The sequence below is a fragment of the Pristiophorus japonicus genome, chromosome 14 (genome assembly GCF_044704955.1).
Source record: "Pristiophorus japonicus isolate sPriJap1 chromosome 14, sPriJap1.hap1, whole genome shotgun sequence".
Lineage (NCBI taxonomy): Eukaryota > Metazoa > Chordata > Chondrichthyes > Pristiophoridae > Pristiophorus > Pristiophorus japonicus.
This window is the reverse complement of record NC_091990.1, coordinates 9134370-9150849: the sequence shown is the minus strand read 5'-3', so window position 1 is coordinate 9150849 and position 16480 is coordinate 9134370. Positions and strand designations below refer to the sequence as shown.

At 43.4% G+C, this 16480-nt stretch overlaps 2 protein-coding genes across 13 annotated transcripts in view; one reads left to right on the top strand and one right to left on the bottom strand.

Moving 5' to 3' along the window:
* Positions 1-13623, top strand: part of LOC139279698 (nuclear receptor coactivator 7) — a 115622-nt gene extending 101999 nt beyond the window's left edge. For 8 of the 11 annotated variants that reach the window (XM_070898828.1, XM_070898827.1, XM_070898826.1 and 5 more), the window contains 5 exons: positions 4427-4549; positions 7842-7994; positions 8091-8186; positions 10498-10571; positions 12616-13623. In XM_070898828.1, the coding sequence (XP_070754929.1) occupies positions 4427-4549; positions 7842-7994; positions 8091-8186; positions 10498-10571; positions 12616-12751 (582 nt within the window). In that variant the 3' untranslated portion in view covers positions 12752-13623. Of the gene's footprint in view, positions 1-3919; positions 4065-4426; positions 4550-7816; positions 7995-8090; positions 8187-10497; positions 10572-12615 lie in introns of those variants that run through there. The other 3 variants (XM_070898830.1, XM_070898831.1, XM_070898832.1) reach the window with 3 other exon arrangements.
* A 192-nt stretch (positions 13624-13815) lies between these two features.
* Positions 13816-16480, bottom strand: part of selenon (selenoprotein N) — a 30259-nt gene continuing 27594 nt past the window's right edge. For both annotated transcript variants that reach the window (XM_070898833.1, XM_070898834.1), the window contains one exon: positions 13816-16480. This exon is cut by the window's right edge and continues 1996 nt beyond it. The gene's annotated coding sequence lies outside the window, so the exon portion shown is untranslated.

Below are 16480 nucleotides of genomic sequence, written 5' to 3'. Positions count from 1 at the left end.
CAGTGAAGTCCTGTTACAACTGTACAAAGTATATTGGTGAAGCCACACCTGGAGTATTGCGTACAGTTTTGGTCTCCATATTTAAGGAAGGATATACATGCATTGGAGGCTGTTTGGAATCAACCTAGTGAACCTTCTCTGGCGATGAGGGGGTTAACTTATGAAGATAGATTGGGCCTATATACTCATTCTTCTGAACACCAGAGGTGATTTTATCGAACCATTTAAGATAATGAGGTGGCTCGACAAGGTGGATGCAGAGAGGATATTTCCACTCATAGGGGAAATTAAAACTAGGGGACATAGTCTCAGAATAAGAGGCCGCCCATTTAAAACTGAGATGAGGAGAAATTTCTTCTGAGGGTTGTAAATCTATGGAATTCTCTGCCCCAGAGATCTGTGGAGGCTGGGTCATTGAATATATTTAAGGCGGAGATAGACAGATCTTTGAGCGATCAGGGAATAAAGGGTTATGGGGAGCGGGCAGGGAAGTGTAGCTGAGCCCATGATCAGATCAGCCATGATTAAATGGCGGAGCAGGCTCAAGGGGCCAAATGGCCGACTCCTGCTCCTATTTCTTATGTTCTTAGAAGTACACTCTACAAAGGAAGGTGCAGTAATCGTCCGGCATTTTGTTTAGTTGCATTTAAAATATTTAGTGTGGAATAATGAAGCTTTTCTCTAGCATTTTTTTCTACATGTTTTTCATGAAGCCAGAGTTGGGCCATTCCATGAGCGGCCATCAGAATGAGTTATCGAGGGAGAGTTTTACATTCACTCCCCTTTATGCAGAATATTTAATCAACATGTTTACTGTAAAGGTAGTGTTCCCTTATTTCAGTCTAACTGGTTAAATGCTTGAATTCCTTTTTGGAAGTTTTTTTTAAAAAAAAAGGAAATTAATGGCAGCCAATTGTTTTATATTTCAAATATGCTAAACGTAGTTGTGCAGTTTGCTTTGAGGCACTGCTCGCCGAGAGAGGTTTATGTCTGAGTAGAATGGCAAGGCCAGGAACAGCGGAAAGAAAAGCAAATAAAAGCCTGGCAGCAAAATATAAAATAATTTACAAAGCAAATGGGGAGCGTGGACCTTTTGTGCAGGTCAGTAAGTGGCGAATGTAGATTAATTGGATAGCTCCTTTGTTCGCAATGACAATTTGTGTGCGTGTGTCTAATTCTTTGCTGTGGTACAAGTGGCAGACGCTCCTTAGAACCTACCTCTTTGACCAAGCTTTTGGTCATCTGCCCCAATATCTCCTTATGTGGCTCGGTGTCACATTTTGTTTGATAACGCTCTTGTAAAGTCCTTTGGGATGCGTTAAAGGCGCTATTTTTTTTTTGTTCATGGGATGTGGGCGTGTCCAGCAAAGCCAACATTTAATGCCCGCTCCTAATTGCCCTTCAGAAGGTGATGGTGAGCTGCCATTTCAGAGGGCAAGTTAAGAGTCAATCACATTGCTGTGGGTCTGCAGTCGCCTATAGGCCAGACCGGGTAAGGGCGGCAGGTTTGCTTCCCTAAAGGACGCTCGTGAACCAGATGGGTTTTTACGACAATCTGGTAGTTTCATCCCAGAGGGTGATGGAGGTCTGGAACTCGCTGCCTGAAAGGGTGGAAGGTTGGTAGAGGCAGAAACCCTCACCATATTTAAAAAGTACCTCGATATGCACTTGGATGTGCCGTAAGGTACAGGGCTACAGTCCAAGAGCTGGAAAGTGGGATTAGGCTGCATAGTTCTGTCAGCTGGCAGGGACACGATGGGCCGAAATGGCCGCCTTCTGTGCTGTAAATTTCTATGATTCTATGGATCGCGGTCCCCAGTATTGATTTGATTTAACTTTAAAAGAAACCGAACTGAATTTAAAAATTCCCCAGCTGCCGTGGTGGGATTTGAACTCCTGTCTCTGGATGATTAGTCCAGGCCTCTGGATTACTGGTCCTGTAACAGCGAGAGACATAAAAACAGACTGAAAGTTTCTATAGGTATGTAAAAAGGAAAACATTAGCAAAGTAAATGTGGATCCCCTGCAGGCTTCGACTTAGAGAAATTATAATGGGGAATAAGGAAATAGCAGAGAAATTAAACAAATACTTTGTGCCTGTGTTCATCGAAGCAGACACGAAAAACCCCCTGGAAAAAGTGGATTATTAGGGGTCTAGTGAGAATGAGGAACTGAAAGAAATTAGTATTAGCTTAAAAAAAAAATACTGAAGAAATTAATGGGACTGGAAGCTGGTAAATCCCCTGGGCCTGATGACCTACATCCTAGGGTTTTAAAAGAGGTAGCGATAGAGATAGTGGATGCATTGGTTGTTATCTTCCAAAATTCCCTAGATTCTAGAAACGTTCCTGCAGATTGGAAGGTAGTTAATGTAACTCCGCTATTTCAGAAAGGAGGGAGGGAGGGAGAGAACGAGGAACTACAGACCAGTAGTAAGGAAAATGCTAGAATCTGTAATTAAGGATGTGGTAACAGGGCATTTTATTAAAAAAAATGTTAAATTTTAATTAGGATTGGGCAGAGTCGACATGGATTTATGAAAGAGAAATCATGTTTGACAAATCTGTTAGTTTTTTTGAGGTTATAACTAGCAGAATGAAGGAGACCAGTGGATGTGGTGTATTTGGATTTTCTGAAGGCGTTCGATAGAAAAGTCTTGACAAGGTGCATGCGCAGGGGATGTTTCCACTGATGGGGGAGACTAGAACTAGACGGCATGATTTTAGAATAAGGGGCCGCCCATTTAAAACACAGACGAGGAGAAATTTCTTCTGAGGGTTGTAAATTTGTGGAATTTGTTGCCTCAGAGCTGTGGAAGCTGGGACATTGAATAAATTTAAGACAGAAATAGACAGTTTCTTAAACAATAAGAGGATAAGGGGAGCGGGCGCGGAAGTGGAGCTGAGTCCATGATCAGATAGTCCATGATCAGATCAGCCATGATCTTATTGAATGGCGGAGCAGGCTCGAAGGGCCGTATGGCCTACTCCTGCTCCTATTTCTTATGTTCTTATGTAAAAGCAGAGTATTTTTTAAATGGTGAGATTGGGTAATGTTGGTGTTCAGAGGGACTTGGGTCTCCTTGTACACATCACTGAAAGTTAACATGCAGATACAGCAACAATTAAGAAAGCAAATGGTATGTTGGCCTTTATTACAAGAGGCTTTGAGTATGAGTAAAGACGTCTTATTGCAATTATTTAGTGCCCTGGTGAGACCGCACTGGAGTATTGTGTATTTGGTCTCCTTACCTAAGGAAGGATATACTTGCCATTGAGGGAGTGCAACCAAGGTTCACCAGACTGATTCCTGGGATGGGGGGATTGTCCTATGAGTAGAGATTGAGACTAGGCCTGTATTCTCTCGAGTTTAGAAAAATGAGAGGTGATCTCATTGAAACGTACAAAATTCTTACAGGGCTTGACAGGATAGATGCAGGGAGGATGTTTCCCCTGGCTGGGGCATCTAGCACCAGGGGTCACAGTCTCAGAATAAGGGGTCGGCCATTTAGGACTGAGATGAGAAACTTCTTCACTCAGAGGGTGGTGAATCTTTGGAATTCTCTACCCCAGAGGGCTGTGGAGGCTCAGTCTTTGAGTGTATTGAAGACCGAGATAGATAGATTTTTGGATATGAAGGGATATGGGGACAGTGCAGGAAAGGTGGAGTTGAGGTAGAAGATCAGCCATGATCTTATTGAATGGCGGAGCAGGCTCGAGGGGCCGAATGGCCTACTGCTGCTCCTATTTCTTATATTGCCACCGTCCCAATTTTCTTTCATCTGAGGCAATGATTTTTGCTGAAATATTGATCCACAGGCAGCAGCAACCATCCATTGCCTTTCCCAAGTTGTTAATTCATGTGTAAGCCTAGATAAGCATTGCACATGAACACTAATTTGAAGACTTTCCATGCCCAGGACCAACCACCCGAGGTGCCTCAATCAAACCTGGACCCATGTGGCTCTGTACCACACTATACAGTTAGTTTGCCAGTGAATCGTCAGAGCAGCACCAGAAGATGCATTCTGAAGACCTGCATGATTAACATTTCAAATCATAAAGGTGAGCTCAGAATCCATAAGTATTACAAATTGGACTGTGCCAGGTGTGGGGTGCCATAGTGTGCCAGTCTTCAGAATGTATTCGAAGTTGCATATAAATAAAAGTCCTTGGGCTTTTTGCACTTTAGTCCCCACTGCTGCCGTTCCAGTGCCAGTGTTCGTCTATGATGTTGGTTTAGAATGTTTATTCTTTGAACATTCTCTTCAAATTAATTCGATGGGGGGGAATTGTTCCAGTAATTAAAATAAAATTTTTTTATTGGATATGGTACCAATGTAGTTTGTGCCAGTGAAAAGGTTAACAGTTTAATTCCCTGTTCCAGAGCTAACTAGCTACTGACCTGTAACAATTGTCCTTTCCAGATTGTAACAGTGGAGGACGACCCATTGAAACATTGCGGTGATATCTTTGACTCCGAATTTGGGAATATTGCACCTGTTCTTCAGGGGAAAAGCAACTTACTGGAATCTTTTCACATTGAGAAGGTATGGGGCAGTGAGAGTACCCCTTGTTCTCCTACAAGTCCTTACCTACCTTTCCCGGACGGTACTATTCATACCATTGCTAGTTTACTGTAGAAGGAAACTGTAATGAAAAGAAAATTCATAGTGAGAACCAAACTGGATGGCTTTGGTTAAGCCATAAATAACATTGGCCTGTTTCTGGTGATGTAAATTCATTAGGGCCCAACAAGTCCAGGCCAGTGTTTATGCTTTGGATGCGCCACCTCCCATCTTGCTTCATCTCACCCTATCATCATCACCTATTCCTTTCTCCCTCGTGTGTTTATTTAACTTTGCCTTAAATGCATCTGTGCTATTTGCCTCAACCACTCCGTGGCAGCGAGTTCCACATTCTCACTGCTCTCTGGGAAAAGAAGTTTCTCCTGAATTCCCTATTGGATTTGTTAGTGGCGATCTTATATTTATGGCCCCCTGATTTGCCAATGAATAAAGTAGCCAGAAGTTCCTTCACCTTGGACGTATTGACAGGCAATCAAAGGGAACCATCAAATGTAAACCCGAGGATGGAACGCCGCTGCTTCACTTGCACGGCAACATTCAATCACAAAAGCTGTGATGGCGATATTGGGATAGGTAGGAATTGAACTGTGATAGTCCAGAGGTGGTACACAAAGGAAAGGCAATGAAAGGATATGGTTGTAGTTGTATAAGATATTGGTGGCACTTGTCTTGTGGGACTCACCGGATTAGAAACAGCAGTTGTGAAGACTGAGGGGGTATGGTGAGGAGCAAGGTGATAACCACAGTTTAGAAAGCAGGGCGATGAATGCCCGAGTTAATATCTGCAAACATTGGACTGCTGGGAGGTAGTTGTGGAACTGGGTTGGCAGAGAGTTGAGATGGTGAGTCTCCTGGAGGAGAGGGAGGCCATATTGCTTGATCTGGCAGTGGATAATTGGGGCATCATGTGCGCCTAAATCTGCAGCCCCCAAATTGAAAGGTCCAAAGCTGGGCGCTGGACTGAGTGAACCAGAGAATGGAGAGCAGAGAGGTCTGGCAGAAACAAGTACTGAATGGGTTGGCAAGAGTTGCTATTGCTAGCGGTTGGAGGGTGGTGTGTAATAATTAATTGTCTGATGCTCGGGTGAGCATGGACGGACATAATTATAGCTTCATTTTCCTTTCCATGTTTGAAAGTGCAGCCCAAGCAGGTGTTGAGCAGATGGCTCTGGGGCAGAAATGTCAGTGGATGAATTAGCCTTTTTATCCCTCTTTTTATAAACCCTCATATACATAGGATTACATCGATTTATATGGCACAGAAATAAGCCATTCGGCCCAACCAATCTATGCTGGGGTTTATGCTCCACGAGCTTCCCTCCAGTCTTTCCTCATCTGACTATCAGCATAACCCTCTATTCCCTTCTCCCTCACATGCTTTGTCTAGCCTCCCCTTAAATGCATCGATACTATTCGCTTCAACCACATGTAGCAAGTTCCACATTCTCACCATACTCTGGGTAAATAAGTTTCTTCTGAATTCCGTTTTGGATTTCTTGGTGACTATCTTATATTGATGGCCTCTAGTTATGTTCTTTCCCACATTCTCTCTGTATCCACTCTATCTAAACCTTTCATCATTTTCAAGACCTCTATTAGGTCACCCCTCAGCCTTTTTTCAAGAGAAGAGACCCAGCCGGTTCATCCTTTCCTGATATGTATACCCTCGCATTTCTGGTATCACCCTTGTAACTCCCCAGACAGCCTTGCCATATCCTACCTCTGGCTCTACTTTTGTACGTCATCTCTTTCGCCGCTCCCTTTCCAACTTCACCATTTGGTGGCCGAGCTTAGTTCTTCTCGGTCCTACTCTCCCAAACTCTTTCCCTAACCCTTTATGCCTACTTCTCTCACCATTCAGAAGCTCCTTTTTTTATTGAAAAAAAATCTCTCCAACTAAGCCTTTCATCACCGCTATTAACTCTCTCCATTCCTTTCTTCCACTCTGAAGCATCTTGGAATGTTTCTCCATGTTAAAGGCTCTGTAAATGGTTCATTCTGAGGAGCAGCAGTTGGGAGCAAGAGGTGATGCTGGGTAGCCTATTCCTCCCCCCCCCCCCCCCAAACACACCCCCCAAAAGGGAGATGGTAAAGGAATGGAGAGAAATTGAGCGGAAGATCTGGACAGTCGGAGTGGAAGTTATCAGATTGGCGATTGTGACTCCAAGGTGGCTGGGACCTGCATGATGAAGTCAGTGGAAGTTAAAATTGTGGGTTGGAGGTGGAAAAGGAACTTTAGGTGTAAGTTTAGATAATTGAGGATGAGGTGAGGAAACGAGGAGGAAGATTTTAGTGAGGAAATCATTGGAGATATGCAGATGAAGGTGGGGCAGTACCAAGACGACCCATTGTCTGCACCCTGACCTGTGCTGTTGCCAAGGAGAGATGGGAAGTTTAAGTTTAATTCTAATTCACAGGGCCAGCCAAAGATGAACTGAAGTAAAGTTGTGTTTATATTCGATTTAGCGGGGTCATGGGTCAAGGGTCATGGCTGCTTTTTTAAGAAAGGGTCTTCCTGGCTGCTGGCCTTGGCAAATCTGGCGAACTCTCAGGGTGCCACCGTTTGCTGAAGAACATAACATAAGGAATAGGAGCAGGAGAAGGCAATTTGGCCCCTCGAAGATCCATTTGTCAGCAGCTGGTAGCACCAGGTCTCCACTCGACCTCAAATTAAAAGCTACATCAAGCAGCCCTGGAAATCAAAACCTTTTGCTATCTCGAGCATTGCTGCTAATGAGTTCATACAATTTACAAAAATACAGAAGCAGCATTCTTACTGGAAATCTCCTGAGCAAAATTCCCACTATGCAGTTCCTGTTATCAGACCAGCTTTAGTAGAAGTAGTCGTGCTGGTCCTGATGGCTCGTACCATGTCCTGGGATGGTGATGACTAAAGTCTCTGGCAGATCTAGTACCGCTGGCTCCTGGTCCTTGGGTCTGGCACAGCTTGAGACAACACCAAAGATTTTCTAAGGCTGGTGGCCAGGAAACCCCTAGATTTACTGCTCAAGAGTGTGGAACTGCCCCCTCCCCCAGGACAGATAGGAGAATGTTGGAGACACAATTGGCAGCTCTGCCCCAGTAGGAAAAGGTACAACTTTGCTCTTCATGCAGCTGAACGTTGACAAATGCATAATTAGCTTTGACAGAAACTGTATGGAATTATTTTCTATAATGGAGAGCAACTAACACTTCCACCTTGCTTGGATTAACTATGCATTTATTTAGATTGCTGTCTTGCATTGCACTGTAGATTTCAAAATATCTACCACCTCGAACTGTGGGACATCCGTGGCAACTGGTGTACAGCGCATCGTCGCATGGCTTTAGTCTGAAAACCCTGTACCGCAAAGTAGCCAATGCTGACTCGCCAGTACTCCTGGTTTTAAAGGACACACATGGTCAGGTAAGGAAGGAGTCAACGGTGCTGTCGGAACATCTTCCCTGCATTACCTCTCTGAGCCGTAGCAGCAAATACTTAACCACCTTGTGTCCATTACAGGTGTTTGGTGCTTTGACTTCTCACCCCCCAAAGCCAAGTGATCATTTCTATGGGACAGGACAAACCTTTCTCTTCACCTTTAGTCTTGATTTTAAGGTATGTTTGGAGTGAACGTAGTAACCAGATCCTGGTGAACAAGTTAATGGAAACATGGATTTTCTTTCTCTGCTGCTCTCGCTCCCTCGAAGGCTTCAGCTCCTTGCTGGGTGAGGTTCAGAGACCTGATGGCCCCTGGGACTGAGCCCGCTGTTATTGAGAACTGAGACATCATGCCGCTCTCCGATTACACTGCGAGTGTGTTTCAGTGAGGATTGAGTAGCTGGAACACCATAGAATTGGAGCTTGTGTGCAGGTTACGCTGCTATGAGCATAAATACAGCATGAAAAGCGTGTGTGTTTGTGGGGAGTCGATAGTGGAGTACGTGTTCAAATTGGCTTCATCGGTGAAGCTGCCTTTTATCTAAAAGTGATAATAGAACATCATTTCTGTGTTTGAATTGAAATGTCACTCCAAATGAATAACATCTGAAAGATGATTCAATGAAATCCAGGAAGGCGGGGCTATGATAGCTTGGGTTTCCACTAACCGTTTTCCATGGAAGTTACTTTAATTGCAGTATAAAGAGTTTTACGACAACTTTCTTTTTATATAGCACCTTTAATGCAGTAAAATGTCCCAAGGCGCTTCACAGGAGCATAATCGGACACAAGTTAGCACCGTGCCAAGAAGCAGACAGCACAGGTTACAAAAAGCTTGGTGGGAGAGGTTTAGGGAGGGAATTCCAAAGCTTGGGGCCGAGGCAGCTGAAGGCATGGCCGCCAATGTTGGGGTGGGGGGAGGGGAGGCAAGGCACAAGATGCCAGAATTGGAGGAACGCAGAGTGCTTGGAAGGCTGGGGGAGGTTATTGAGATAGGGAGGGCAAGGCCACGGAGGGATTTGATCACCAGAGGGATTTGATCACGTGGATGAGAGTTTTAAATTTTGAGGTATTGGTGGACTGGGTGCCAGTGTAGGTCAGTGAGCACAGGGGTGATGGGTGAACGGGAGCTGGTGCAAGTTAGGACACGAGCAGCCAAGTTTTGGGATCTCAAGTTTATGGACCACTTTCCATGATCAAAGACCCTTTTTTGTTTGCTCAGGATCTGGGGATGGTGATTGGTGACCTGTGATTGGTCTGGGGATGGTGATTGGTGACCTGTGATTGGTCTGGGGATGGTGATTGGTGACCTGTGATTGGTCTGGGGATGGTGATTGGTGACCTGCGAGATCTCTGCACCCTTGATTTGGACCTGGTTACTGTTCCTGTTTGATAATCTGAGGTCAGTCACTCCCCATAGAGTCGGGAAGTCCATTCCATGCTTTTCTTTCCTCTTTAAGCAAAGACCCAGCGGCAATTCAGGAATATCTATTTTTCCACTGCTGTCCGAGCACGGAAGGTCAAGTCACTGTCCATCTGAGTGTAGCTGTCTGGGTGGGGAAGTCAGCACTTGCAATCTTCTAACATCATTCTCCCATCGTTAGTGGCTTGTTTGGACCCACTTTGGCCTTGTTTTGGCCACTTCCCAATACTTTTAGTTTCATTATTTTGCAGGTGAAGAATCAGAATAAAATGATCAAAATAAACAAGTGCCACAATTCAGACAACTCTTTGGTCTCAAACAACACAAACCGATTTCGGCGCGTAAAACAAAGCTGCAATTGTAGTGTTCTTAAATAGCAAATTGAACATACAACAGCAACAACTTGTAGGGTCTGTGGAAGGAAAAGACAGATTATCAGCATCTCTCAAAGGGTCTACATGCAAATAAAATGATCTCTCTTTGCACATACTGACCAATCTGTGTATTTCCATTATTTAACACCAGATTTGTCCATTTCCAACAAAACCACAATGCGGGAGATGCACATGTGCCATAAAGAACCTTCCAGGTGCCAGGCTGAGGAAGGGTTATAGGCTGAACTTTAACCTGTCTCTCATTAAAGATGCTGACTGACTTGCATATTTCAGGTTGTGTCCTTTGCTCTTTTGGTGATGATGATGTGTGCCGACTAATTGTTAGTTCACTGACCAGTGGGAATAGTTCCCCTATTTACCTGTCCAAATGCTTCATAATTCAGCCCCCGTTTCTCGCGACAGTCCTCGTAACTAAAGCTTCTAATCCCTAGTAGCGTAATGAATCTCTTGTACACCCTCTCCACAGCCTTGATATCCTTCCTAAAGCTAGGCACCATTGGAACTAACCAATGGTAGTTCAGGTTTAGCACTGCCTCGCTCGCTGCACTCTGCACTCTGATTAGGCAGCCTCTGATCCTATACCTATTTAAGATTGTCTGTCTGATTCTGATTTCCTTCCAAATAACATGGCAATTTTTGTTTGAACAGATTCTGATTTTTGTTGTTGTAGATATTCCAATGGACTGGAGAGAATTCTTTCTTCATAAAAGGAAGTTTGGACTCACTAGCAATAGGAGGAGGAAGGTAAATTTTCAGAAGGATCTCTGCACTTCCTGTTGTGCCTGTGGCTGGGGAAAGAGGAAGCCTCCTGCTCCAAACCGCTGCCCTCCCATTCAATAAACCAGGCACATCTCCAATCAGATCCTGGCGCAAATTAACAGCATTTTATCTGAACAGGAAATACCTGTTTCAAGGGACATTTTCCACTGGCCTGAAAGCAACCATTCCTTGTTTAAAAAGATCATTTAACAATTATAATCACATTAGTAAATTTAAACCCAATTCAGAACTTTTTGAAAATTGCATTTTAAATACATGCTCCTTTGAAAGAGAAGATACATTTAGATTAAAAAAATCTTTCGGCCTAAATATGAAAATTACATTTTAATTCCTCCACAGTTAAATTGTGTAAATATTCTCCACAAGCTGCCCATCAATGGTTTTTGCACCTATTCTGCTTTTCATTTCATTGTTCTTGCATTCGCCTCTTTTTCACTGTAAAATAGTGAGGAGCCTTTAAATACCAACCCAACAATAGATCTTTATTGTGCTCTAAACCGATGTTAGTTAGCTAATTGTTACAAATAGTGTAATGTTGACACCCAGACCACACTCTGGCATAATTTTATCTTCTGCCATTTGAGAAGGTTGTTTTTGGAACATTTAGACCGTGTTCGTCCTACATCTGCCAGTGTCTGTATGTGACTGTAGCAACTGTACTTATTCAATTTCTGAGTGAAGGATATCCAATCTGAAAGCAGAGTTTAAAATGCCTGGGTTGGAAAGGAGAGCTCAGATAGCATCCCGTTTGTTCATTCCATCATTGCTTGGGGGGGGGTGGGGGCAGAGGAGGAGAGAGAGAAAGAGAAGATACATTTAGATAAAAAAAATCTTTCGGCCTAAATATGAAAATTACATTTTAATTGCACACTAATAAAGACTTGCATTTATATAGCGTCTTTCACGACCGCCAGACATCTCAAAGCGCTTTACAGCCAATGAAGTACTTTGAGTGTAGTCACTGTTGTAATGTGGGAAACGCAGCAGCCATTTTCCACACAGCAAGCTCCCACAAACAGCAATGTGATAATGACCAGATAAATTGTTTGTTATGTTGAATGAGTGATAAAATATTGGCCCCAGGACATCAGGGATAACTCCCCTGCTCCTCTACAAAATAGTCCCATGGGATCTTATACATCCACCTGAGGGGGCAGACAGGGCCTTGGTTTAACAGCTCATCTGAAAGATGGTACCTCCAACAGTGCAGCACTCCCTCAGCGCTGCACTGGAGTGTCAGCCTAAATTTATGTGCTCAAGGTGGGACTTGAACCCACAACCTTCTGACTCATAGAGGCAAGTGTGTTACCCACTGAACCACAGCTGTCAATATGAGTATTTTAATCACTGGTCAGTTCCAGCTATGATAAAGAATAATGGTTAAAGCAGTCCCCACTTAACATGTTTCTACAAATCGGCAGCTCTTCCATTTGAACACCTGGGATAAATTGTTGTCTCAGCAAATATCCCGATTGCTTCCTTTTTAAATTGAAAGTGTTTGCTGTCTCAATTCTGAATGTTATGCCAATTACCACAGTCTGGCACAGGCACGATGGGCTCGACACCCTCTTTCTATTCAGGACATCACTACAATGGAGCACCTGGAAAAGAGTGGCTCAGGGCCATGTCCCTGTTATGGAATTTCCCCACACACTCACTTCCTAACTGCAGGCTGTACTTAAGCAGCAGACGCAAGGGGCGAAAGATGGCAATAAATTCTCTCCCTAAATACTTTCTGAATATATAATGATGTAGAATACACATCCTCTTTACTATGGGGTCTCTGTTCAATTATTCCATCATCTAAATATCTTTATAGTTGCCACTGATAAATCTATCGGTTTAGTGTAGGATTACAAACACACAGTCAAAATAGCAAAAAGAAATACCTTTTCTCGCCAGATAACTTGTTTTATATTTCTAAACTCTGCTACCGAAGAACCTTTTAAAGAACAGTGAATACCTCTGATGAACTGTATATTAAATCTTATTTGTCTCTCCTATTAAGTGGACATTTTGGCTTATGGTTGGATGAAGATCTCAATCATGGAAGAAGCCATCCCTGTAAGACCTTTAACAACATCGTTCTATCCAGATATGAAGATTTCAAGGTGCAGGATCTTGAAGTATGGACATTCCGTTAGCTGTGCAGTCGGGTCCTGCGTCCAGCTGATGTGCATTCCTGAAACTATTACTGATCAATGCATGAGAGTTCTGAGCTGATTCAGGTAAAGGACTAGACTCCCAGTCCCACTTTATACTGGCTGCAGCATCATGTCTGCAGCTGGGCTGATTCATTTAGTAAGGAAGATTGCGTGAGCCAAGTAACAAATTAACTGCGAGTACAAGAGCAATTTTGTCAATGGTCGCTTAGGGCTTCCTTAAATTGTATTTAATCTTTTCACTTGAAAGATGGTTCTGCAATACCCATGTAAATGAGTCTTAAATACAATGTTCATGAAGTATTAGTGATGCTGGAATATTTGGCCACGCACAGTAAAGTGTGCTATTCTGATGTAATCCAAAGGGATGAGAAAGTTCACCTGCTTGCAACTCACTTCTGATTTATCGCTGTGTACCCATCTTGTTCCATGCCAATCGGCCCACGGAGCTGGTGTTTGGTCTATCCCAATCGGCCCACGGAGCTGGTGTTTGGTCTATCCCAATCGGCCCACGGAGCTGCTGTTTGGTTTATCCCATGGAGCTGATGTTTGGAATATCCCAACATGCTGCCTACACTGGATGCGACTGCATGCTTATTACATGGCCTTAAAATCTCACGCTGCTACTCGAGAACTGGAATGTGTTTGCTTTGAGGATTATGAAGTATTTATGGTGTGTGTGTATATATATATCTAGTGAAGCTGTTAGCTTAAGTTCACTGTAAAAGCCTTACTGTAATCATGAATAACAATGTCACTATTGCTAATAGTGATATTTAAAACATGTCACTGTTTTTAATTTTATGAATCTGATTCTCCTGATAAACGAGCTGAAAAATAAACTTCTGACATTCTTAAAAGTACTGTGACTGCATGTGTATTTTAATTGAGTTGTCCTGATCATGGGAGGGGGCATTCAGTGTATAGTGGGGGGGGGGTGTATTGTGGCACTGAGTTCATTGCCAACGTGCCATAGTTTAAATTTTGCTTTACTGAAATCTTGACAATACTGCAAATCCATAAAAAACATAATTCTTAAACCACAGTTGAAGTATTTTTAAAATTTATTACAAATTCCAAGCTTTCTAATTAACATGACAAATGAGAGACAACTAAAAATCTTCATCCATGGGTCAAACCTCTGTTTAAAAGAACAGTACAGCCTCAATGGCAGAAATAAAACTAATCGTGGTATAAAGCTGGGAGCTGCACATTGACAGTGATCGTGGTATAATAGTGTGCAGTGCAGAGTGCCCGAAGGACTGTAGTTAATTGGCAGCAGTGTTCAAGACACATTTCATGTCACAGAAACAAACTCCCTGGGATGTTGGGACCCTGATACTCACCTGCAAAACACCAGTGTCCAGTCTGTAGGCACTGGAGGTGCTTCTCCATGGTGAGTAAGAGCAAAAACAAGTACTTCACAGATTTAAAGTTCCTCCCTCTCCTCGGGACTATTGAGCTGGAGGAAACCACCAAGGTACAGCTTTCAGACTCCAAAATGAAAGCATGCAGCTATTTTGTTGAAGCTATACTGTTCTTTTCTGAATACACGCTCAATTTGGCACATGTATAATGTGGGTGCAGCATTAACAACCGTCTTTTCAGCAATCAGTTCAATCACCGAGCCTCCCAGACACTAATCTGTTTTGGGGCCTTTTGGATCGTTAATAGCCCCTAACTGACCTCGAGGCCATTCAATGCAAACCAATAATAACACATCAAAAGGCCTTTCAATTGAAACTAGGAGACAGTTATTTGCTGAGGGTGAGATGGGGCAATCCTTTTCTGAAAAGCAGCGAACTGACATCAGGCCAAACCCAGTCCTTTCCCAGGCTTTGGGGCTGAGCCTTCACAAAATGCAGCTCTTCAGAAAAGAAAATGGAACCCTTGCCACCCGCAACCTCTGCTCACTCTTGTGTGGGCCCACTTTGCTCACGTGTGTGTGTGTAGGCCCACTTTGCTTACTCATGCATATGTGTGTGTAATATTTTGCATGCCCAGATTTCCCTGCAGCTGTTGTTTTAATGTGTGTTGTGTCGTCACTAGCATTAAAATAATGCTGATTGGAAAATCCAGACTGTAACACTATAAAAATGGAAACTTTAAGTACAAAAAGTCAAAACTACATCCTATGCACTGATCTGCTTCCTCACTACTATAAATATATTGTGGAGTTAATAAAATAGAGCTTTCAATAGAGTAACAATCCATCACACCTTGCATAGGTACAGCATTGGGAGGGTCAGATTTCAGCTGCAATTGAGCTTGTGTCCGGAGCCTCCCACAGAGCGCCTCCCACAGAGCGCCTCCCACAGAGCACCTCCCCGGGCCTGGTGCCCAGCCACATTCGCCTTATTAAAGATTGATCAGGCTTTCGAGAGACTGACGGTACTTTGGTATTTATGCATGGTACTTCATCCAGATCCAGGGCAGTGATGTCTACCTGTCACACTCCTGCTTTCATAGACCCCCCCCGCCCCCATAGGGGCCAGCACCACATGCTACCATTACTAAAACCCCAACCCCTATGGCACAATCCATATTGGTGTGTTGTGCAATGTGTTGGGATAAAGGAGCCAATGTCTGCACATCAGACTGGCTCCGATTCCCGTAGGGAGGTTTTACAATCACCCTTTACATGAAAGTGTTAAGTGCGGTGAACTAAATGTCTTCACAATACTATCAGAACAGGCTCCATAGGAACAGTATTGTATTAGTAATGTTAGTATTCATTCAAATGCAAATGAGAAAGATTTCTTTCAGAAAATCTCACCTTTGGGATCCAGTATGTGAGTAATGAGCGACATGCCGTGTGGTAAGTGTAGCGAGCTCAGGAGGAACCGGTGACTTTGGACCTGTGGTTCCCAAAGCTCTCTTTCCCCCACTGGGACCCTCACCTCAGCTGGGTCTGTTGTAGTTGTAGATGCAGTGATAGAGATTGAGCGCTGTGATTGTACAATGATAATGGAATTGGTGATAATAGGATCAGGACAGTAGTTGGTGAACTAGATGGAATTTGGTCTTTTGTCTAGCAATGTTCCTAAGATAATGAATTGTAAATCTTATTTCAAGGGGGGTAGCTAATTCTCATCATTTGGGGACATCCAATGCAAACCAGTAATAGCACAGGCGGCCATTCAGCCCATCGTATTTGTACCGGTTCTTCGAAAGAGCTATCCAATGAGTTCTCCCCTCCCTCCCTCCCTCCCTCCCTCCCTCTTTCCTCATTTCCCAGCAAAGTTTTCCTTTTGAGTATTTATTGAATTTACTTTTGAAAGTTACTGTTGTGTCTGCTTCCACCGCTCTTCAGGCAGCGCGTCCCAGATCACAACAACTCGCTGCGGGGGGAAAAAAAATGATTTCCCCTCGGGTTCTTTTGCCACTTATCTTAAATCGGTGTCCTCTAGTTACCTGCCCGTGAAAACAAGTTCTCATTTACTCTTTCAAAACCCCTCTTAACTTTAAACACTTTTTAAGATTAAAAATAATGCTGTAACCGGGTTTTTAAATTAATGCAAGTGATTGTAATGTCTAAACTGGAAGTTTTTATAAAGCAGATGAGCATTTTTCAGCACAAAGGACCTGCCGCTGATCCACCGAGCCAACTTAACCAATTTCTCAAATTAAAAAGTTGTGGGTCTGCAAGTTTTAAAGCAGGTGTGCACACACACTCTCACACACACACACACACACACACTCACTCTCACA